The sequence below is a fragment of the Chrysochloris asiatica genome, unplaced genomic scaffold (assembly GCF_000296735.1).
Source record: "Chrysochloris asiatica unplaced genomic scaffold, ChrAsi1.0 scaffold00078, whole genome shotgun sequence".
NCBI lineage: Eukaryota > Metazoa > Chordata > Mammalia > Afrosoricida > Chrysochloridae > Chrysochloris > Chrysochloris asiatica.
Genome location: NW_006408596.1, coordinates 5,462,522 through 5,486,257, shown reverse-complemented (window position 1 = coordinate 5,486,257; position 23,736 = coordinate 5,462,522). Strand labels below are relative to the sequence as shown.

Genomic DNA, 23,736 nt, shown 5'->3' with positions numbered 1-23,736 from the left:
TGGATCTCTTTTAGTCAGCTAGATACTTGTCTTCCAAATTTCTTGGCAGAGATGAGTTGAGTGTCTCCAGTGCTGCTACACCTAGCCCCACGGAATCACAAGGAAATAAAAGACGACCCCAAAGTGCATCTAGAAAAGAACTGGCCCGTGTTGTTATTGTTAGGTGCCATCAAGTTGGCAAGGATTCATTGACCCCGTACAGGGCTTCTGAGTCTGAAGATGTTTGTGGGAGCAGAGAGCCTCATCTTTCTCCCTTAGAGTGGCGACCTTGTGGTTCGCAGCTCGGTGCTTATCCTACAGTGCCACTGCACTCCCAAGTGGCCTATGGTTTCTATTTCTGTTAGAGCAGCATGAAGACGGAATTTGGTGCTGGGAAGTGGGATACTGCTCTAATGTCTGAAATGTAGAAGTGGTTTCGGAATTGGGTAATGGGTAGAATCTCAAGGAATTTGTGATGTGCTTCATAGTAAGACCCTCTTTGCCTGAAGAGATTGTTGGTAACATTACAGACATTTGGGTGATTTTACCTGCCATGAGCAGAATGTTTCTAGAAACATGGACCTTAAATGTGCTTCGGCGGAGGCTTTAGGAGGAAATGAGGATCATGTGATTAGACACTGGAAGAAGGATAGGTTGCAATGTTAGGGCCTACCGTTGGGGCCATCAGGAGGATTTCATGAGAGAGTTGAATGTGCTCCTCCTGAGGTGGCCAAGTTACCCACTGGCCCTTCCAGCATGAGCTGAGCCCTTGAGGAAGCTGAGGCTCATTTAGGTTAAGACACTGTGGCCTAGGTCACACAGTGACAAGTAGGAAAGCCAGTCCTTGAACTTAGGTCTGCTTAAAGCCAACACTGTTCTCTTGTCCATTGACTAGGAGTCTCCAGAGGGCAGGCCAACTCCGCAGAGATGCTGGTCAGATGACTTAGTGAATAAAAGTCTGCCAGGATTTCTGATGACCTCTGAAAAGTACAAGGCGAATCCAAAGGTCTGAGTAGTGACACCTCAGTCCTGTGTGGCAGGCAGTCAACATCTAAGGGTGTGAGGAAGCCACTGTTTCTTCTGCTGCCCCTGGCCACCCCTGCGGAGAGGAGCTGGGGGTCAGCTGCAAAGGGACCAAGGGCCTTTGAAGTCACTGCCTCTGGGAACACTGTCTGTGGTCAGGAGGGAAACACACACAGGAGGCCAGGGTTTCAGGCAGAGAGCGAGTGGGATGGAGAGCTGGAGAGACCCAGACACTTAGTGGGAATTTTCCACCCCTCACACACCTCTCTCTAGCAGAACATCGCCATGTCTGACTTCTCAGACTTGGATAACTGCTTTTAACAAAATGTTTGAAAGCTCTAGAGATCAACTGTACCAGGAAGACCTCACTGAGGAAGGGCTGGAGAGGGTATGAGCAGGGGGTGGGGTGGGCTGGGAGAGAAATGGAGAGGTGACAGCTCCTCTCCTTGGTTTGCCCAGGACCCCCTGGATTTAGCACTGACAGTCCTGTCCTGACAGACCCTCAGTTCCTGGTCACCCTAGAGAGAAAGTGAGAAAGAGATGGAAGGAGAGAGAGACAGGCAGGACAGAAAGAGACAGTACAGATAGCAAGAAAGAAATAGGGGAGAGAGAGAAGTCAGTGGAAAGATAAGAGAGAAGCAGACAATATGGGGAAGAGAGGGAGGAAAGCAGGGGTAGGAGAGGGGGAGGGGAGGAGAAGACAGAAGAGTAGGAGGGGATGAAAAGAGGCAAGGCTGGGAGAAGAGAGAAAGAAGGGGGAAAGAGGGGGAGGAGTCTTTGGCCCTTCAAGCACTCTGCCAGGCACATAGTAGGTATACACACAAGGCAACCATCTTTGTAACCAAACTAAAAACTAAAAACCAAACCATGGATTCTGACTCGGAGCGATTCATTAGGGCAGAGAAGTGCTCCCTATACAGTAGCGCTGACTGCCATATTGGTCTCCCTTGGAGTGGCTGCTGGGTTCAAACTGCTGATCTTTCATCAAGCAGTCTAATGCTTAACTCTCTGTGTCATCAGGCCTATTCTAACAACCTTATGGAGATGATTTTTTTTAACTAAAATTTTTAATTAGAAAATATTTCAAAGATACAGGAATTATGGAAAACAGAACACCCATATCATACCACCACTTTACAACCGACCAAACCCACCTCCAAACGGAAAAGATGTGAGCACATTGCTCTATTCACATCAATATTTTTGTTTTAAAAGAAAGAAAAACAGAACAGAAGCAGCTAAAGCCTCCCATCCTCTCTTCCCACCCAGACCAGAGGGCAGTGGCTCCGGTTGATGTGAAACCATATGCTGGGCTCTGACCAGATGGCCATGCATAACCATATGCTATATGGGAGCTACCTTCTAAGTAAACACCGTCACACGGATGTACACTTCTGTGACGGGGCAGTGTATTTCTGGAACACAGTTTTGTTGCCACGTATCAGTCTAACTCACTTATGTGAGCCTGAGCTATGGGTTCATCCTGGATCTCTCAACACATTGCCCACTTTACAGATGGGCACACTGAGACCTCTTGCCCTGACCTTTCCCCTCAGTGTTCTATGATCTCAGTGGGTAAGTCTACTGTCCTGTTCTTACTGCCAGGTCCCTCATCCCAGCACGGGCTGGGGTGGGTGCAGAAGTGTCTGGGGGTGACCTGTTGTTGTTGTTGTTGTTGAGTGCCGTTGAGTCGATTCTGACCCATAGCGACCCTGTAAGGATTTCCAAGGGGCAGCTGGTGAGGTTGAACTGCCAACCTTGCAGTTCAAACGACTTTGCAGTCTGACGTATTAGCCCACAGCGCCACACCAAGACTCCAGGGGTGACCTGGGGGGTTCTAGTACTCTCATCACACGGAGAGTACAGCCCATGGTGCCAGGCTCTGTGACTCTGGGCAGTTCTCTGAGCCTCCGTTGCCTCACCAGCCCGTGAGAGTGGATGGGAGAGGTTGCCCACAGCCCTGCCTGGAGGATTCTGAGGCTGCCGGATGGCTCCTGAGGCAAAGGCTGCTGTTAATTAGCGATTCCTGACCACGGCCGGAAGGTGGCGTTCGTGTGCTGAGGACGTTCTCCATTGGCTCAGAGCACTCTGGCGCCACCTACAGGCATCATACCGGGATTTCGCGCACCAGATCTGAAATCGCTCAACTGTGGGGGAAGGATTTCTGGGGGACAAGGCAAGCCAGTATCTAGGTGGCCAGGACAGACCTCCGCAGTGGTGAGTAGGGCCCCGCTGTACAGATGGGCGAGCGAGAGCTCTGCGAAGGTTTGAGTGGGCTGCACTCACCCTGGGCGGCGCTGGCTGGCGGGGCTGTGGCCTGGCCCAGTTGGTCTGACAGCCACAGCTGCATCCGGATGAAGGGCTCCCGCCCCTTCTGCGTCAGCTTGCTCCAAGGCTTCGGTCGGGATAACATGTCACTCACGCTGCCCTGTGACAGGCCCAGCACCTGCGGAGGGGGGCAGGCATAGTAGGTCAGCAGGCGCTGAAACACTGTCCCCCCTCCAGGCTCCTGAGACCCACAGGTTTTCTCAGAGGGCCAAGGGCACTTTAATTCCTTTGTGTCCCAGGTACTTACAGTTAAGTACCCATCCCTACATGTAAAAACCTGCCTGGCCTCTAAGACTCCCACATGCCCCCTTCTCCAAGCAGCCTTCCAGGGTCTCCCCTTGATGTAGCTTCTCGGTGAAGCTCTCTTGGCTTAGAGAAGACGTGATAGAAACTATTTAACAACTAGGACTGCAGGTGTGCCCACCAACGAGGATGCACTCCGCCCCACCCTTTGGTGGCTGATCCTGGGAGGTTTGGAAGGTCAAGGGAGGGAAATAAGTGACTATTTACCAAGCCTGATATAAGCATCTTGCTATTTTCATCCTCATACCCGCTGGTAGCTTAGTGGTTACGAATCGGGCTGTGAACCGCAAGGTTAGCAGTTTGAAACTACCAGCTGTTCCGTAGGAGAAAGATGAGGCTTTTGCTCCCATAAGGATTTACACCCTCAGAAACACTGTACAGGGTTGCTATGAGTCGGAACCGACTCCACGGCACATAACAACAACAACCCACTGGGAAGGGAGTGTGGTGGCTTCATACCATAAGCACTGGACTGTGTGCAAACCACAAGGTTGGTGGTTGGAGCTCACCAGTGGCTCCGGGTGAGAAAGATGAGGCTTTCTGCCCCCGACTATTGGGAATCACAGGAAGCCAGAAAGCGGGCTTGGGCTTTTGGGCTCACACAGAGCTGACTTCAGGTCCTACTTTTGCCCTATCCTCACTCTCACACACTGCTTTCCAGACCCCTGTTGTCTCAGTCACTAGGGGTGGGGGTGGAAATGCCCTCTGGAGGACTCCTTGCTTGGGGTCCTGTGGCTCCCTGTGCCTCTCAGGACTCCCCACTGTCCGCACCTTCTCCCCAAAGATCCTCTGGCAGATTCCATTCTTGGCGAGCTTCTCCTTGACCTGGCGTGTCAGCTCCAGCGTGTCCACCTCACGGTACATGTAGAGCTCGTACTGCTCAGGGGTCAGGGGAGGCACGGTGGGCTTCAGGGTGCGGGGTACATATGCTGGGTAGTAGGCCAATCGCCCGCCGCTGCTTGCCTCGGGGACACCCCCCTCAGCCTTCAGTTCTCCCACCCTGGGGGGCTCATCCTCTCCTCCGGCCGCCTCGTCTTCAGTGGCTGTGGGGGCCTCGTCCCCACGGGGCCAGGCCCGTCCGTTGGGCTGGCCGGAGTAGCTGGAGGAGGAAGAGGAGAGCGAGGGCGACACAGAGGCATAGGGGCGGCTGAGCAGACCACGGTCTGAGGCCCAGTGGTGGTCGAAGTAGCCGGCATCGCCGATCTCTGACTTGACCTTTCGGATGATGCTCTGCACGAAGGCGGCGGGGGACAGGACTGTAAGGGACGTCTGCGTGGCGCTGCTGCTCGTCCCGCTGCTACACACACCACCACCTCCACCGCCGGTCTCCTCCTGCTTGACGTAGGCTGGGGCCCCGTTCTGGCTCACGGCCGTCACTGAGGGCCGTTCCGGGGGTGAAGGAGGCACTGAATGGCCCCGGGGACCTGCCTCCATCTCCAGCAAGGCTTGCTGCTGGGCTTGCATCTCTCGGCGTGCTTGCTCCAGAATGTTCTTGATGGCATCTTCCGAGGTGCTGGCAGAAGCAGTGCCATTGGCAATGCTCAGTGGAATGGCCGAGTTCTTGGGCTCACCTGTGGGCAGATAACAGGGCGGCTGGGACCCACTGCCAGGTCGGAGCTTGAGGTATGACAAGTTCTTAGCATTGTAATTGTCATCAGAAAAACACTGGCGGCAACTCTGTCCAACAATTGGGGATTGGTTAGCAAATGATCATCAAACTATATGGTGAACTACTAGGCAGCCATAAAAAATCAGGTTGATGAAGAGATTTTAGAAGATGTGGAGAAAGTGCTCCCAGGAATAACATAAGATTAAAAAAACATGATCACAAATGTTCATAGTACATAAAACATTCTTTCATTCAGTATAAAAGGAAAGTAGTGGCCCATTGGTAAGACCATCGATGGCCACACAATGGAACCACCACACAGCAGTGGAAAAGGAGGCCACGTGCAAAAAACCACAGGTGAATTTTCATAAGCTCACACTGAGTCTCAGAGGATAACATGCAGAATAGAAGACATTCTAGGAAGCTTGAAATCAAACACAAATTCCTAGTAAAAATTGTTGTTTTAAAAAAAAGGCCAACAGCAAAGATTGATAGAACAAAATTAATATGGGAAGAGAGGAGGCAGGAGCAGGAAGAGGGGGTAAAATACCAAAAAGTAAGTTCTTCTAATTTTGTAGCTCCTGGGTTGGGCAGTGGATTCACAGAGACTCATCAGGTGAGCTGAATGTCTGAACATGCAGGGAGCAACACGAGAGAATGTTATAGATCAGGGGTTGATTGATCGGGGCTCTGCAGAATGATGATTAACTAAGCGCATATAAACAATTTACATGTTAACAAAAGTACATGTATCCCTCTGCTGTCTGAGGGGCCTGCCACACGCTGGGGTCTCCCCATCCCAGGACCAACCTCGATTACAGTAACCCTTTCTCCATGATTTCTTCAAATAATCTCCATCCTGGTGAACTCTCAAGCCCATCACTATAATTTTTAATGTTTTTTCCCAATTAAAAAAGTAATACAATCATGGAATACTATTCAACTATTGAAAAGAATGAAGTCCTGAGGCATGCTGCAACGGGCTGAGCCCTCTAAAACAGGATGCTGAGTGAAAGAAGCCAGACACCAAAGGTTACATGTATAGGATTCTATTTATACAAAATATCCAGAATACGTAAGCCCATAGAGACAGAGAGGAGATTAGTGGTTGCCAGGGACTCAGAAGGGGAAGGTGGGGAGGATGGGAAGTCACTGCTAACAGGTAAGAGCTCTCCTTTTTGAGGGAGGAAACTGCTCTGGAACTAGACAGAGGTGAAGGTTGCATAATGTGGTAAATGGAATAAATGCTACAAAAGGACACAATTCAATATGGCTTAATTTTATGTTATGTGAATTTTACCTCAATAAAAAAAGTAATAATAGTACTGTGATGAACTAGAAAATTAAAAAATTAAGATGCAAAGAAATCCCCACCTAATCCCTCTTCCTGAGGCCAACACCTGAATTGTTGATGTTGTGAGGTACCATCGAGTTATGTTCTGACTATATCATCCTAGTTGTACATCAGAAGGACAACGCCGCCTGGTCCTGTACCAACCTCACAATCATTGCTATGCTTGAGCCCACTGCTACTGCCATTTTGCCAAACCATCTCCTTGGGGGTCTTCCTCTTTTTCGCTGACCCTCTACTTTACCACCATGATGTCCTGCTCCAGGGGCTGGTCCCTACTGATAACATGTCTGAAGCATGACAGATGAAGTTTCATCATCCTGGCTTCCAAGGAGCATTCTGAATGTACTTCTTCCAACACAAAACGAGTCTCATGAATTTCCGTCTAGTCGGTTTTCTTTACTCCATGTATGTGGTCTGATCATACTCCACATCCTGAGTGTAGCCTGGTTTGTCTTTATTTAGAAAAAAAAATGCTCGTGTTGAATTAACATTAAAAGCTTGTCCACTTTTATTTAATGGCTGCATAGTCTACTAAAGGGGTATTCTCTGCTTTAGTTACGTAATCCCCAATGGCCAGACACACAGGTGGTTTCTAGTTTGTCATTACTATAAATGAGAATAAAGGAATATGCTGTATTTAAATCTGACCTGGGTGTTTCCTTCAGTTCCTAGCAATAGAATTTCCAAGTGAGCAGCCAGCCACGCTCATTTCCTTGGTGGCTGCTTTGGTTCAGGGTGTGGGGAATAACCTTGACATTTCCCCTCTTGCTGGGCATGGAGTGTCCAGCGATCCTCACTGTAAACTCACTATCTGGCCTGCTTATGACAAGCTTTCCTCTGCTGTGATGCTGCTGCCTATTGAATTTCCCTGCCGCCTGTTTCTAAGCTCCAGGTGGAGCGCACTGTACGGGGTGTTAGACTTCTGGCTCTGGGTAATGGTGAGCACAGGAATCTCAGTCTAGTTCAACTAGCCGGTTCCCCATGGTACTTTCCCCCACATCATCATGTCTCCATCACACCCCGGTATTCCATGCCTAGTACACAGCAGGTGCCTAATAAATGTTTACTGAATGATTGTGTCTCTCTCCCTACAGGAGCAGGGCTCCGCGGACTAGATAGGGTGGGGCAGTGCAGGCTGCTAGCAGGTTACACCTCCATCCACTGCTGCCAGGACTAAAGCTGGGACACTGAGGTTTCCTAGGGGGTGTGGAGGGTGCTGGGAAACTCCCTGGTGAACCTCAGCCACCAGCTAAGGCAGCTTGGGCATCAGACACTGTTTTGGACACTCACTAAGGGGTAACAGACACTATGAAATGGAGTGGTGATGCTGCCTGTGGCAGCCCAGTGGGCAGTCAAGCTCTGTGCTGAGGGCAGTGATGTGATTGGTTTCTGGCTTCAAGAAGTCACGAGACCAGTAGGAGGGACAGCCATGTCAGCAGAAAAGCGTCTAGTACAGCACAGCTGTGCAACCAAGAAGCAGTAATGATGGTCTCCGGCTGAGGACGTGCTGGGCCTGATCACATGTGATCCCCACAGAGGCGTGAGAGGAGAGCCAGTATGGTCCCCATTTGGATGTGAAATGGATCTTGAGATGTGACCACAGAGGCAGAGTGGTGGGGGAGGAGAAAGGGTGCAGGCAGAGAGCAGAAGATGCTATCTATGCTGCTGGTTTTAAAGATGAAGCAGCTACAAGCCAAGAAATGTGGGCAACCCCTAGAAACCAAGAAAAACAAGGAACCAGTCTCTCCTAGAGCTTCTGGAAGGAACCAGCCCTACTCTACTTTGACTTTACCCAGTGAGATTGATTGCAGACTTATGACTTCAGAGTGGCAAGAGAATAAATCTGTGCTATTTAAGACACCCACCACTAGTCTGTCAGTTTGTCATACTGTGGTGGCTTGTGAGTTGCTATGATGCTAACAGTTATGCCACTGGTATTTTAAATACCAGCAGGCTCACCCACGATGGGCAGGGTTCAATGGAGCTTCCAGAGTAAGACCGACTAGAAAAAAGGAAAGGCTGGCTATTTCTGAATATTAAGCCACTGAAACCCTTAGGAATAGCAGTGGAACACTGTCAGATACAGTGCTAGAAAATGAGCCCCTCCAGTTGGAAGACACTTGAAGTAAGACTGGGGAAAAGCTGCCTTCTCAAAGTAGAGTAGACCATGACGATGTGAATGGAGTAAAGCTTTCAGGACCTTCATTGGCTGATGGGGCACAACTCAAAATGAGGGGAAACAGCTGCAAACATCCATTAATAATCAGAACTTGGAATGTACGAAGTATGAATCTAGGAAAATTGGAAGTTTGTCAAAAAGGGAATGGAACACATAAAGATCAATACTCTAGGAATTAGTGAGCTGAAATGGACTGGTATGGGCCATTTTGAATTTGACAATCAAATGGCTTACTATTCTGGGAATGATAAATTCAAAAGGAATGGTGTTGCTTTTACTGTAAAAAAAAAAAAAAAATTACCATCAATGTTAAAATATGGTGCTGTTTGTGAAGGGAAAATATCCATAAATCTACAAGGAAGACCAGTTAATATCCACTACTACCCAAATTTACACACCAAACTCTAAAACCAGTGATGATGAAATTGAAGAATTGTACCAACTTCTTCAGTCTGAAATTGATCAAACATGCAATCAAGATGTATTGATAACTACTGGTGAATGGAACGCAAAGTTTGGAAACAAAGGAAGGATCAGTAGTGGGAAATATGGTCTTGGTAATAGAAACGATGCTGGAGATTGCATGATAGAATTTTGCAAGGTCAATGGCTTATTCATTACAAATACCTTTTTTAAACAGCATAAGAGACACATGGACCTCACCAGATAGAATACACAGAAATCAGATTGACTACATCTGTGGAAAGAGATAGTGGAAAAGCTCCATATCATCATCTAAAACAAGGCCAGGGGCAGACTGTGGAACAGACCATCAATTGCTCATATCCAAGTTCATGCTGAAGCTGAAGAAAAATAACACAAGACCATGAAAGCCAAAATATGTTCTTGAACATATCCCATCTGAATTTAGAGACCACCTCCACAAGAGATTTGATGCATTAGACTCTAAGGACTGAAGACCAGACGAGTTGTGGGATGACATCAAAAATAAAATATAGGAAGAAAGCAAAAAGTCATTAAGAAGACAGGAAAGAAGTAAAAGACCAAAATGGATGTCAGAATAGACTCTGAAACTTCCTCATAGCATAACGATGCTAAAGTGAATAAAAGAAATGTGGAATGAAAATAGCTGAACAGAAATTTTCAAAGGGCAGCTTGAGAAGACAAAGTCAAGCATTGTAATGAAATGTACAAAGATCTGGAGTTAGAAAAACAAATTTCTCAAGCTGAAAGAACTGAAGAAAAATTTTAAGCCTTGACTTGCAATTTTAAAGGATTCTATGGGCAAAATACTGAATGATGAAGAAAGCATCCAAAGAAGATGGAAGGAGTACACAGAGTCACTGTACCAAGAAGAAATGATTGATAGTCTAATCATTTCAAGAGGTATCACATGACCAAGAACTGACGGTACTAAACGAAGAAGCCCAAGCCGCACTGAAGGCACTGGTGAAAACAAGGTTCCAGGAACTGACGGAATATAAATTGAAGTCTTTCAACAAAAGGATAAGGCATATGAATTTAAAAGCCCACAGTAGGTTTTATGATTCATTTGTGAGATTTTAAAATGTTTTCACAAAACGGTTATGGAGCTTCAGCTACAGGTAAAATGGTGTAAATAAGACCTTGCTATCTCTAAAGAAAAAGAAAAAGAAAAAAGATAAGGCACAGGAGATGCTTACTCATCTATTCCATGAAATTTAGGAGACAGCTACTTGGCCAATCTATTAGAAAAGATCCAATAGCGAAATGCCAGAAATTCAAGCTGAATTCAGAAAAGGACGTGGAATGAGGGATCTCATTGCTGATGGAACATGGATCTTGGCTGAATGCAGAGAATAGCAGCAAGATGTTTACCTGTGCTTTATTGAATATGAAAGAATTTTGACTGTGTGGATCATGACAATATATGGATAACACTGTGAAGAATGAGTATTCCTGAACACTTAATTGTGCTCATGAGGGGCCTGTATATAAATCAAGAAGCGGTCGTTTGAACAGCACAAGGGTATACTGAATGATTTAAAATCAGGAAAGGTATGCAGCAGGGTTGTATTCTTTCACCATATTTATTTAATCTGTAAACACTGGACTGAGAATCACAAGGTCTGAGGTTTGAGCCTGCCAGCTGCTTCATGGGAGAAAGATGAGGGGTTCAGCTCCCGGGAATACTTAAAGCCTCAGAAATCCTATGAGTTGGAACCAACTTGATGGCACTAACAACAACATGCTGAGCAAATAATCCAGAAAGCTGGATTATATGAAGAACATGGTATTAGGATTGAAAGACTCATTGACCTGCAATATGCACATGATGTATCCTTGCTTGCTGGAACACAGAGGACTTAAAATACTGATGAAGATCAAAGACCACAGTCTTCAGTATAGATTGCAGCCTAATGTAAAGAAAACAAAAATCCTTACAACTGGACCAATAAATAACATCATGATAGAGAAAAGATTGACATTGTCAAAGACTTCATTTTGCTTAGATCCATAATCAATACTCATGGAAACAGCAGTCAAGAAATCAAACAACATAGTGCATTAGGCAAATCTGCTGTACAAGACCTTTAAAGTGTTCAAGAGCAAAGTTATCAGTTTGAGGACTAAGACGCGTCTGACCCAAGCCATGGTATTATCAATAGCTTCATAAGCATGTGCAAGTTGGACAATAAATAAGGAAGATTATAAAAAATTGATGCATTGGAGTTATGGTGTTAGAGAAGACTATTGAAAGTACCACAGAGTGCCAGAAGAACAAACAAAACTGTGTGGGAAGAAGTACCACCAGATAACATCACCCAGAAAAAATATTCTACATCCTACTTTGGTGAGTACTGACTGGGACCTTAAAAGCTCACAAGCGGTCACATAAAGTGTAACTATTGGTCTCTCCATGTGCAGAAGGATCAAAGTAGAGTGATGAAAATTTGAAGATGCTTGGAGTCCACTAGTTGAATGGACCAATGGAACATGTGAACATCAGTCACCATGACTCTGAGACCAGAAGAATCAAATGGTGCCTGCTACCACTATCAAATGCTCTGAAAGGGATCACACTAGAAGGTCCCAGACAGGGTGGGACAAAATGTGGAACAAAAATCAAAATTACAAAAAAGATCAGGCTTACTGGTTAGAAAAAGACTAGAGGAACCCGAGATGATGGCCCTTGGCCACTGTTCAGATCTAGCATGGTACTGACACTCGTGACCCTATTTTCTGCTAAACAGTAGACAGGAACATAGGGGGAAAAGCAACACTAGTAAGGTATACTCACCATGAAATGGTCAACCATTGAAGATCCAAAGGATGATATTTATCTAAGTACAAAGTGGAGATGGGATGGGGAAGAGCATGGAATGGAAGTAAGAACTACAGGGAAAAAATGGGAAAATTGCTGTCACATGGATGGGATTACAATCATTAAGGTGAAACCAAGTACATGATTTACTGAATACAAAAACTGATAATCTCTGGAAACCCTTACTCAATTCATAACAAAAAGTTTGAAAAAATGTTATCAATAATTGATCATAAAGGGCAATTTTCAAGTGGCAGCATCGATGGATTCAAGCATGGCAACAGTAGTGAGGTTGCCCCAGGACTGGGCAGTGTTTCGTTCTGCTGTGCATAATGTCGTTATGAGTTGGTACTGACTCAATGGCACCTAACAACAACAACAACAACAAAAGGGCAATTTAGCAGCAGTGTGAATAGATCTAGAAGAGAGACTAGAAATAGAGGAATAAAGAAAAAAATAAGTTTGCAGAAAAAAAGATCCAGATGACTCTCAGGGAAAAATATTTGTTTGTTGTTAAGTGCCATTGAGTCAGTTCCGACTCATAGTGACCCTGTCTAAGGTTTCCAAAGAACAGCTGGTGGGTTTGAACCATCATCTCTGCAGTTCAAACCGACACTGCGGTCAAGTGCATTATCCTGTAGCACCATAGTTTGGGGGTGGTAATATTGAAAAGATGTTAAATTGTATACATAAATTTGTCTCAAAAGAAAAGAAAGGAAATGTAACCAGAATGCTCACAAGAAGACTTTCATCTCTCATTCTTTGGACATATTATCAGGAAGGACCAGTCCCTGGAGAAGGACATCATGCTGGTAAAGTGGAGGGTCAGAAAAAAGAGGAAGAGTCTCCATCGAGATGGACTGGCCCAGTGACATCAGCAATGGAGTTAAGAATAGCCACAATTGTGAGGTGGGTGCAGGACTGGGCAGTGCTTTGTTCTGTTGGACATAGCATTGTTTTGAGTCAGAGCTGACTCAACGGCACCTAACAACATTTTAGGTCACAACATTGGCATTGATTTGTTACAGTAGGGTGACCACTAAGAAAGTGGAGTGGACACCTTTGCGGGCTGGGAGGAATCAGGAGAGCACAGTCACTCCCTGAAGGAGACACTGGAGGCTCCAGGCTACTGAATGGCTATGACTCCTGGGGAAAGTTGGGGAGGTCTGCACGGCCCAGAACAGCACTATCTACAGAAGGCTCTGTGATGAAGGGAGTGTACTAATTTAGTAGCCCCCAGCCAGGGGTACTATTGTGTGATTGAGGACTGAAGTTTCAGTTTTAATTAATTCATCTACGTTGACAGCTACCTACTGCCATAGTGAAGACTGTGAGCCCAGCACTTCCTAGACTGGAAGCACACCAGGCTGTGAGGGCACTACAGTGAGGTGGAAGAGGCCTCACTCACCCCCTTTCTGCGACTCGATCTCCTTCTTGGCCTGCTCCAGGATGCTCTTGATGGCGTCGTCCGAGCCTGTCTCAGGTGTGCGGATTCTCGGGGTGATGCTGCCTGGGGGAGGCAAGTAGGCAGCTGTGGTGGGGGTCTATCCCTGGAGTAGGGCAGGATGGGGGCTGTTCCCCTCCTCTCTGAGTGTGCATGTGCCTAGTGTGGAAATCATGTGGTCTGAGCGACAAACTATGGACCTGCAAATGATGGCTAGAGAAAATAATAACTAATGGTAATGCTGACGTCAACCCCAGCTAACATTTCCAACAGTTAGTTACGTGCTATATGGAGTGTCGTACACTCACATAATCATCACCCCACCAAGAGACTGAAAGATGGGGAGGCTGAGGCACAGGACCACAAACATGAGTTGCCTGAGGTTATCCAATGGGTGAGGGGCAGGGCTGGGATTCAAGGCCAGCTATGAGTGAAGGCAGAGCTCAGGCCTTTCAGTCATGGATTAGCCTGAAAACCCAGCCATTTTATGGACAGGTAAACTGAGGCTCAAGAGTAATCAGAGAAGTGGCTGGTAGGGCAGCCCGTGGAGCTTGGCCTTTTCATCAGTGACCTGAGCTGACCTAGGAGAACCAGGTGGGGAGAAGAGAGATAATACAGGGGAAACAGAGGCCCAGAGCAGGCAAGTTGGGGAGCAGCAGAGCTGGTCTCTCAGCCTGGGGTCTGTGCTCAGGGTCGTGTGTCATGGGCAAGGCCGCCCTACCTCGCTGCCGCACCTGGATGGTCCTCAAAGCCAGCACATTCTGCTCATCTGACAGGAACTGCTTCATCTTGATGAAGGGCTCCTTGCCTTTCACCGTGAGCTTGCGCCAGGGCTTGGGCCGGGCCAGGATCTCACTGACCGAGCCCTGGGACAGCCCGAGCACGTAGTGACCGAACACCCGCTGCCCGATGTTGTGCTTGAGCAGCTGCTCCTTCACCTGGAACGCAATCTCAGCCGTGTCCAGCTGCTCCTCCTCCGCCCCGGCCCCGGTCACTGCAGGACCTCCCCCGCCACCTTCTGCTGGCTCGGGGCCGCCGCCGGGTGGCTCAGGGCCTGGGCCAGGCGTGGCTGGGGTGGCGGGGGGCTTGGTGCTGTAGAAGGCTGGGGGGAACAGTAGCAGGCCACCCGCCTCCCCCTTGAAGGGGGCTGGGGGCACCAAGTGCTTAGGCAGCAATGCATCCCCTGCCAGCCGCTCGCCGGCACCCAGGCTGGGGAAGGGTGACAGGGAGAAAGTCCGCTGGCTGTCAGGGCCCAGGCTGGGGCCCAGCAGGGGCTGCCCAGGGCTGGGGGACAGTGGGTCTTCTGGTCCTGGAGGTGGTGGGAGCTGCTGAGGGGAGGGGTAAGGCTGCTCCGTGCCCAGAGAGTCCTTGATGGAATCATCCTCACAAGGGTCCTCCTCTAGACAGTCAGAGAGGGGCAGGCAGTGAGGAGGGGTTGGGGGGAGGGTGCAGGCAGAGAGACAGTGATAAATGGAGATAGAGAGACAATGAGAACAAGAGATAGAGACAGTGAGGGAGAGAGAAAGACGGTGAGAGACAGAGAGAAATAGACGGTGAGACACAGTGCATAGAAGATAGATAAGGAAAGAGGGGCACAGAGATACAGATACAGAGACAATGAGAGACAGAGACAGCAGCAGTCAGAGAGAGACAGGTAGAAAGAGACATAGTGAAAGACAGAGAGATGCAGAGCAAGGAGGGGAGGTGGGGAGAGGAGAGAGGGGACAAAAGGGGGAGACGGGAGAGAGGCACTATGGGTAACAAGTAGTCTTTAGAAGAGCAGATGCTGGCTGCTGCTCCTCCTACTCTCCCCACCCCAATTCTAGGGCTTTCCATCCAATCCAGTTCAAATGCCACTTCTAGGAAGTCCTCCACCCTACACGGTAATAAGAGAGCGCTGTCTTCAGCAGCAGTGTGAACATTAATTGGACACTTGTTATATGGCAGCCCCAAGCCCTGGGAGGGAATTCACATTCGTAACCACAGCAGCTCTGCTTCCCAGCAATGGCTCCTTCCCCACCTATGCCCAGGACACAGGCCCACACAGGTTCCAGTCGGAGAAGGAGCCGAGGGTCACACGAGGCGAGAGGACAAAACCTGTTTCCAGAGCCTCCCAGAGGTCTGTGGAGGAGGAAGGGGTGATATAAAGGCTCCCTGGCCTCATCCCCCTGTAATGTCCCCGTCCCCCCTTGAGGTCCTCAGTAAAGCCTCCACTGTTCACCAAGACTCAGTGGGTGGGTTTTCCAGGGTGCAGGGGTACGTCCTGGCTGAAACCACTCCTCCCAGCTGCCCAGTCGCCCACCCCTGGGGGCATCCTGCCCCTACCAGGGCTGGTCAGCAGGGCCGGCTTCTCCAGCAGGAACTTTTGTGTGGGGAAGAAGACCTCCTTGACCATAAGCAATGAGTCGTCTGGTTTGGGTAGGCCCTGAGGAGACAGGAGGTCAGGCTGAAAGGGCTTGGCTGGCAGAAAGCTCGGGGCACACAGCCCTCAGGGACGTTGGGGGGGGGGACACTCACCTGGGGGAGGCTGCAGTTGCTGGAGGCCAGCTTCATGGCTTTCAGAATGCTGTCGGAAAGAGTGTCAGAGGTCAACTGGATTCCCCCAGGGGTTCAGGAAAGGCCTCAGGGGAGGCATTCTACCTGCCCACACCCTCAGCGCACCATGACAACAGGCCTTAAAGGGCAGACTGTTGACAGGGACTGTGGATTGAATTGTGTTCCCCTCCTAACTGCATGAGGTCCTAGGCCCTGTACCGGCGGATAGGAACTTGTCTGGGAAAATAGTATTATTCTTGGCAGATGTTGTCAGCTAACAAGGTCAAATCAGAATAGGGTGGGTCCTAATCCTAATACCTCCTGGGTGGTGTCTCATAAAAGAGAAAGACAGACATGGAAAGAAGGTGAAACCCAGGGGAAAACAGAATGTGAGGAGCCTTCTGTAAGACAAGCAATGCCCAGGGCTACGAAAGCAGGAGACAAGGGAGGGCCTTCCTCTAGACCTGCCAATGCCAAGAATGTGGACTTGTATTCTTCAGAACTTCAAGACAGTATCTTTTGTTCTGGTAAGCCACCCACTTGTCGGTATTTTGTTCCGACAGTCCTCAGAGATGACGGCACAGGGTTACAATGGTACATGCTGGGTAACCAACGTCCATACTGGCTGGATTTATCTCATATAATTAATGTTTATCCCTGGTTATAACTCCCACAGGTCTATCAAGATATACCGTTATCTATTCACCTATAGGCAAGTCTTAAGGTAGTACGGCCAAGGATGGTTAAGCTGACACCCAAAATGCCAGTGGAAGAGGGGTCTGGTAGGAGGGGGGGGAGATGATCAACTCTGCTAAGAGCATATCTTCCTAGGCAGCACCCCAACCAGGGAAAGGGACCGGGATACCCATGAATCTCCACTTTGCATGGTACCTCAGCTCAGTTTTAATTTCTTCATAGTCAGACTGCGCCTGGAGCTTCTCTTCCAGCTTCTAGAAGAACAAAGAGAGATGGTGAGGGTGAGGCTGGTCCACACGGCTGGGAGGAAACCTGCCTGGGACTGCTGGGACATCTCCCAGGGCCCACCTCTATGGCCTCAGACTTGGCCGTGAGCTGCCGCTCCAGGTCTGCGATCTGGTTGGCGGAGGTCTCCTCCAGTTCCTGCAGAGAGTTCTGGAGGTGCTGCACATCCTTGAGCAATCGCAGAATCTCCCTGTCCTTGGAGGCCAGCGCAGCCTCCAGCCGAGGACCCGAGCACAAAGCAAAATTCACCTTGTCCTGGGGGCAGAGAAGAGCTTTGAACTGAAGCGTTTAGGGTAGGGACTGCAGTCCAGGGACCCCTCAGCCCTGGATCCCAAACAAAATGGGAAACTAATCCATGGTGCAGCCTGGGCTCAGGTCCACAGCGTGACGGAGGCCCTTCTCCTGAAGGTCTAAGCCTCTTTCCACCTCCGCACCTTTGCTCATGTTGGTCCTCCCTCCCACCAACTTTCATGCTCAATCAGGAGGGAGGGGAGTGTCAGGAAAGGTGTTCCGGAGGAGTATATGTATAAACTGTGATGCAATTCAAGAACATATCAGTGATTTGGAAAATTGCTTGGAGGCATCTACTAAATCTGACCAGCAGCCTCCCAGCAATTCTGCTCCTTGGTGTATGCCCAGGAGAAACACAGGTGCACGAATATTCACAGCAGCACTCTGTGCAAAGTGCAAACCTGACAACACTCAAAAGCCTCTCACCAGGAGAAGAGACAGATAAAGTCTCTTTATCTCACACAATGGGAGCGGAGATAGCACTGAGGATGAAGAACACACAAAGATCCCCAACACAGCATGGATGAGTCTCCCGGGTAGAACAGGGAGTGAAAACCACACAGGGAACACGCACAGTTGATTTCATTAAGAAGTGAGGTAAAGGCCACACCGACCGGTGCTGTCAGAAGCCAGGGTGGTGGTTAACTTTGGGAAGCACAGCCTGAAAGGAGGCAGGAGGGGCTGGGAATGTTCCATTTGCTCCTCTGGATACTGGGAACAGAGTATGTTTACTTTGTGGAAATTCAGCTTGCTGTGCACTTATGATATGTACATTTTTCCTTGTGCATGCTATACTTCAATTAAACGTTTATTAAAAAAGGAACAAAAAAGAGAAGCAGTTAGCTGTGTGAGGGAGTGGCGGTAAGCGGATGTTTCCAGCAGAGGACAGCACGGGCAAGGCACTGGCTGTATGAATCAGGCCCAAGTCCACCCCATGGAGGTAGCCAATCCCCCCTCAGGGCTAGACTGAGACCTGGAGTCACAGGCCACATTTGGAGGTGCCTCCTCCTCCTAATTGGCTACCAGCGCCATGTTCCATGGCTTCTCCAGCGATTAGGAAGTGATCCCTTTGTCTTGGATGAAGCTGGACACGTTGCCGTTTGAGGGGACCTGAAGTCAGGCAGATCTCAAGCTCAAGCTAAGTTACAAATGACTCTAAGAAGCAGCAGAGGGAGAAAAAAAAACAATCCACAACAAAAACACCACCAGCATCACCAGCCCCAGCTATTCTTCCATGGAGATAAATGCCAATTAAAACAGGAAGCGGATGCCATTAATACATTAAATTAATTAGCATCGAGCGCCACTGTTGTGCTCAGAAAAGCTCACCCCCCAAGCCAGGAAAGTTCCCTGTGGCTGATTAGCACAGGCATTTGCTGAGTTCCATGGGGGTTAATTAAGAACCACTGGCAGATTCCTCACGGAGGTGTGCTCACAAGCACGTTCTCTCTTTCTCCCCATCTCTTCTCTCCTGGCCTCTGCTTCTCTGTGTTGGGCAGACACCCAGACACAAGGACATATGCACACACTCCTCTGGGACACATACGATGGCTAACATACACGAGGACACACCTGGAAGCACAGGATACATGCACACATGTACCTGCTTGAGCGAGCACACCGGCATGCACATGCACAGAAATACACAGGCATCCAGAAATACGCTCAAGTGGAGACATGTGTGTGCTCAAAGAGCTCACATGCTTGCATGGGCCAAAATATCTGCAGACACACCCAAACACACCACCCCCTCTACTATTTCTGTTACTGCTACAGCTGCTAGGATGACCACTGGCAGCGAATATTTTCTGAGAATGTGCTGTGAACCAAGCAGTATTTGCAGTAATTTGCATCTAATCCTGTTAACAACCTTGTAAGGTAGGCCTTACTTGACAAATGAGGAAACTGAGGCACTGACAGTCATTTGTCCCATGGTCACAAAGAGACACCTATGGGAAAATACCTGCGCTCAGAGACACAGCAATGTTTAGACAGGCAGCCACAGACACACGGACGGATGGAGGAGAAATCATGCCTGCTGTTTCCTCTTCGTGGGAAGAGGCAGAAAATCCGCCTAGAGTCGCAGACCTGTTACCATGTCAGGTGTCATATTGACATTTCCTCCCTTGACTTGCAAGGTCTTCTGGAAGAGACTGGAATCATGAATATGAAGGGGCTTCAAAAAATTTGTGGAAAATTTCTACTCTCCTTTAATTCCATTTGTCCACGAGCTCTTTGAAGCCCCTCGTATTTCACTCAGTTCCAGTTCTTTCCATCTCTCTTCTCTTTTCACTCCTCCATCTCTCTATCGGCTTTCTACAAGGGAGCTTCAAAAAGTTCCTGGTAAAATGCCATTATTTTTAAAAATTCCATTTGTCTATGAACTTTTAGAAGTCCCCTTGTAAATGTCTGAAAGAAAGGACATGTTGGGGTGGCTCTGCCTAAAATCCCTTGCCAGGAAATGACACCAAGATCACAAAGGGGAACTGACCAAGAGAAATGAGCAAGGCTTGGTCCAGGACAACGGTGCTGACTGGTTCTGCAGAGCACGTGGGTGGGGTGGGAAACCCTTCTGGGACCAGTTATTCTGGCATGTCTTGAGAAGTGACAGCTGAATATGAGAGTTAAACCTCAGATTCTGGGATGAGGCCCCACTGCATGATGGTTAGCTGTTGCAGACATGCACCAGGCTGTATGAAGCCAGCAACCAACAGTGACACCTGGTGGCCTTCTCCAGAACTGCATTGTGGCTGTACTGATTAAAGTCACCCCTTCTTGTTCTGGTAGCGTAGTGGTTACGAATCGGGCTGCGAACCTTAAGGTCAGCGGTTCGAAACTACCAGCCGCTCCGCGGGAGAAAGATGAGGCTTTCTACTCCCGTAAGGATTTACACCCTCGGAAACCCTGTACAGGGTCGCTATGGGTCGGACCCGACTCGATGGCACTTAACAACAACAACAACTTCTTGTTCTGGAGGGCATTATCAATTAAGTTCCAGAATTCTCAGGCAACTGGAAATGAGCAAGGTCTTTAAAGGAATACAGTAGACTTTTTGTTCATTACAATATGTAGTAAACTGAGCTCCTATTTGGAATATTTAAAGGGCAGTGGCTGTATTTTTACCCTCAGCAGGTGAAGCAAGACACAGTGATCCTGTTGAACTTATACACTGGTCTTGACAGTCAAGATGCTCTGCCCACTGAATGCACACAAGAGACCCTCACACACCCATGTTCACAACCTCACATGGGTAGATGCAACCAAACCTCACAAATATCACCAAGTGTTTATACCCCAAACACAGCCTTTCCCAACTATCCTGACTTCCTTCTCACCTCCCAACCCAGCCCTTACCCCACTGGGTCCCTGGGGGGAGCAGCAGGCCAGGCGGATGGAGCTGTTGACAGAGGCAAGTTGTTCTCGAAGACTTTCCACCTCCCTCTGGGCAGCCTCAGCTCGCTGGAGAAAGAATGGGAAGTGCAGTCAGCCAGTGACGGGACCACATGGAACCCACCCTGGGCTGATCCCACATTGGGCAGGAGCTATGAAGACAGTCTCCAAGGACCTAGTCTTGGCCAGGAAGACCAGATCTTGGGGTGGGTAGATGTTTTCTCTCAACACACAGTGGGCCCAGCATCAGAGGGCTCCAGGCCCTTGGTGCCCCTGGCAGCCCTGTCCCTGGGGCTGGCATGGCAATGATCGGGCATGCCCAACTCTGCCCACCAGATGCCAATGAAGCTGAAGCCAGAGGAAGGCAGGGCTGTATACACGGAGGCTCAGAGACTAGCCTTGTCAGATCCTGGCTGGAAACCCCAGGGAAGCGTGGGGTTCACCTGTGCTTAGCTGTGTCGCTGGGATTAAAGGAGGAGGCTGCAGGGGACCTCAGGAGGAGGAAGGGAGGAGAGAGAAGCTGCCTCTGGTTTATCCTCCTCCATGGCCCATCCTCCTTACCCCATGGAATACGGTTCCTTCCCAGGGACTGGTTGGGAGGGACCTGCCTCCCAGCTCACCCAAGGGTGTGCACTTGTGGGCTGGGAACACATTTCCTGACTTCTGCTTCCTGTCAGGAGACACCTGGGGAGTCTTCATGGGCAGTAGCCGAGGCTTCCCTCCGCCTGCAATGTTGTCCCTCAGTTCCATGTCCCTTCCTCCCGGATGTGTTCCCTGACCCTAAAGTCTGGGTTAGGTGGCCCTTCTCTGTCCACTGCAGCTGTGACCACTGCTTCCAAACAGCCTGTCTGCATTCCCAGGCCCATGCACCCTTTCCTGGGAAGCTCTGGACCCAGCGTTCTGTGAGCACATGGCACTCAAGGCCAAGTTCACTACCGTGGAGACAGTTCTGACCCACAGTGACCTGACAGAACAGAGTAGAAAAGACCTGGTGTGGGGCTCGCTATAGAGTCAGTGCACAGCTGCACTACAAGGTGGGGGTCTCAAACTCACCAGTGCTTCTTGAAAACCCTGTGAGTTGGAACGGACTTGATGGCACTTAACAACAACAACAACAATCTTTATGGAGTAGTGCAGTGGCTCTGTAGGATGAAAAGTGGCCTGTGAACCACAAGGTTGATGGTTTGAGTACTCCTGAAAAGATTTATAGCCTCAGAAACCATTTACAGGGTTGCTGTGAGTCAGAACCGTCGGTTAGCAGCCAAGTGCTTAACTATTGTGCTACCAGAGCTCCTTACAAGACACACAGGTCAATACATACTGCCCCATCCCTTCCGCCCAGCCCGAGACCCTCCCACCCCGGCAGGCTCCAGTCCCCAGGTGTCCTCACCTGATTGGCTTTCTCCAGGTTGGTCATGATCAGGCCGACTTCATCTGCCCTGAGACAGAAAGACCGGGCCCTGAGGAGGAGCTCTTTCCATGACGATACCCCAGCCCCTGCCTGAGACCAGGGCCTCGGGATGGGGCTGAGGTGCTTCCTCCAGGGGAGAAACCGGGGTGCGGGAAGAAGACCACAGGCAGCAGGGATGTGGGGATGACCCTTCAGCATTGCCCACTAAGGCAGCCTGGCTTTGCCTCAGTCTAGGGGCCACTCTCTCAGGGCCTTTGTCCCTGCTTCAGACTTCGTCCTGGAGTGTCCAACCTCAGAAGACAGTATATGGCCTGAAGACTCAGCTCCAGTGGCCCCTGAGGCCTTGCTGGCCCTTCTGGAGGCCTTGCAGTTAGCATGCTGAGCCCCTAAGACTGTCAGCGTCTGGGGGGCTGGAACCGGCCCATCCACTGTGGCCTCCCCCATGCCTAGTGTGGGGCAGGGACACAGGTGGCTGCAAGTCACATGCATGCTGTATGGATGGATGACCATGGATGATCTTGTTCTGGTATTTCCCCCACCTTCTTGTCACCTCTTAGGTCTCACTTCCCAGACCATCTTGGCAAGAGTACCCCTCCTCAGTATTCTCTCTGATTGTTCCTGGTTCTTCCCTTCATAGCGTTTACCACGTGCCCAGGGCAGTGCCAGGCATACAGTGGTTGTTAATAAGTGCTGGTGGAATGAATGGTGTCATGAAGCTGGACGTGAGTGAAGACTAATTCAGGTAAACGCCATTGGACTGTGGGGCTGGGTGTGGGGATGAGGTAGAAAACCCTGTCCTGGGTGCTCAAGACACAGGTACAACTCAGCAGAGGACAGGGTGGAAGCCAGGGGCTTCCCGACATGGGTGCCTCAGGCAGAGCGTCAGAGGAGGAGACAGGTTCAGGAGGGCTCGGGAGAACCATCAGTAGGGAGCTCACTTACTTGGATGCTGCCTCCTCCTCATATTTCTGCCGAAGCTCCAGCAGCTCCGTCTGTGTGGCCTTTAGTGCTGGGAAGAGAAGAGGTGGCTGAGGCCCCCAGCCCCAACAGGGAGGGGTGGGTTCCACGGGCACAAGGCAGGGACCATGAAGCAGAAGGAGGAGGGAGGAGTGACCCTTTTTCTCAGTTAAAACAGGTCACAGGGGGTAAGGTTCCTGCCCATGGAGAGGCTTCAAGCTGGCGCCAGGAGGGGAGGGCAGACAAGAACATTCTCTGAGTCTGTGAAGTTAAGGGGTACAGGCAGAGTGGGGGTGTTATCTACCTCAGGGCCTGGGGCTATGACCACCCCCAGCACTCTGGGCCATTCAAGGGGCACAACCGAACCTGACCTGGTAGTGGGAGTGAGGGCAGGACAGGGTGAGGGCAGGATAGGTAGAGGGGGAGAAGCAGAGTTGTCAACAGCACAACCATATTATATAAATAAAGAGTTTCCCACAAAACTCCAGAATTCTGATTTCTGTTGAGAAAAAAAACGGAAGGCCCTAACCAAATTGGGTTGCATGGCATTCTCTAGCTGGCTCCAAACTGTGACAGGGCCTGGGTTCTCCAGTTTGCCCCAGACCGCACACCTCCCTCTTGCCTTCTCTCACAGGTCACCTGCCTTGTTTATATTGCCCGTGATCTGATTGGACCTGGAGCCCTCTC

General features: G+C 49.4%; 1 protein-coding gene across 1 annotated transcript in view; it reads right to left on the bottom strand.

Moving 5' to 3' along the window:
- Nucleotides 1–23,736, bottom strand: part of CUX2 (cut-like homeobox 2) — a 362,552-nt gene that overhangs the window by 14,125 nt on the left and 324,691 nt on the right. The window contains exons 8-18 of the mRNA XM_006865423.1: nt 23,035–23,101; nt 22,072–22,120; nt 20,646–20,750; nt 17,064–17,255; nt 16,911–16,969; nt 16,002–16,050; nt 15,810–15,909; nt 14,206–14,883; nt 13,449–13,550; nt 4,405–5,204; nt 3,289–3,448 (exon numbers count right to left, since the gene is read on the bottom strand). Of these exons, the coding sequence (XP_006865485.1) occupies nt 3,289–3,448; nt 4,405–5,204; nt 13,449–13,550; nt 14,206–14,883; nt 15,810–15,909; nt 16,002–16,050; nt 16,911–16,969; nt 17,064–17,255; nt 20,646–20,750; nt 22,072–22,120; nt 23,035–23,101 (2,361 nt within the window). The remainder of the gene's footprint in view (nt 1–3,288; nt 3,449–4,404; nt 5,205–13,448; nt 13,551–14,205; nt 14,884–15,809; nt 15,910–16,001; nt 16,051–16,910; nt 16,970–17,063; nt 17,256–20,645; nt 20,751–22,071; nt 22,121–23,034; nt 23,102–23,736) is intronic.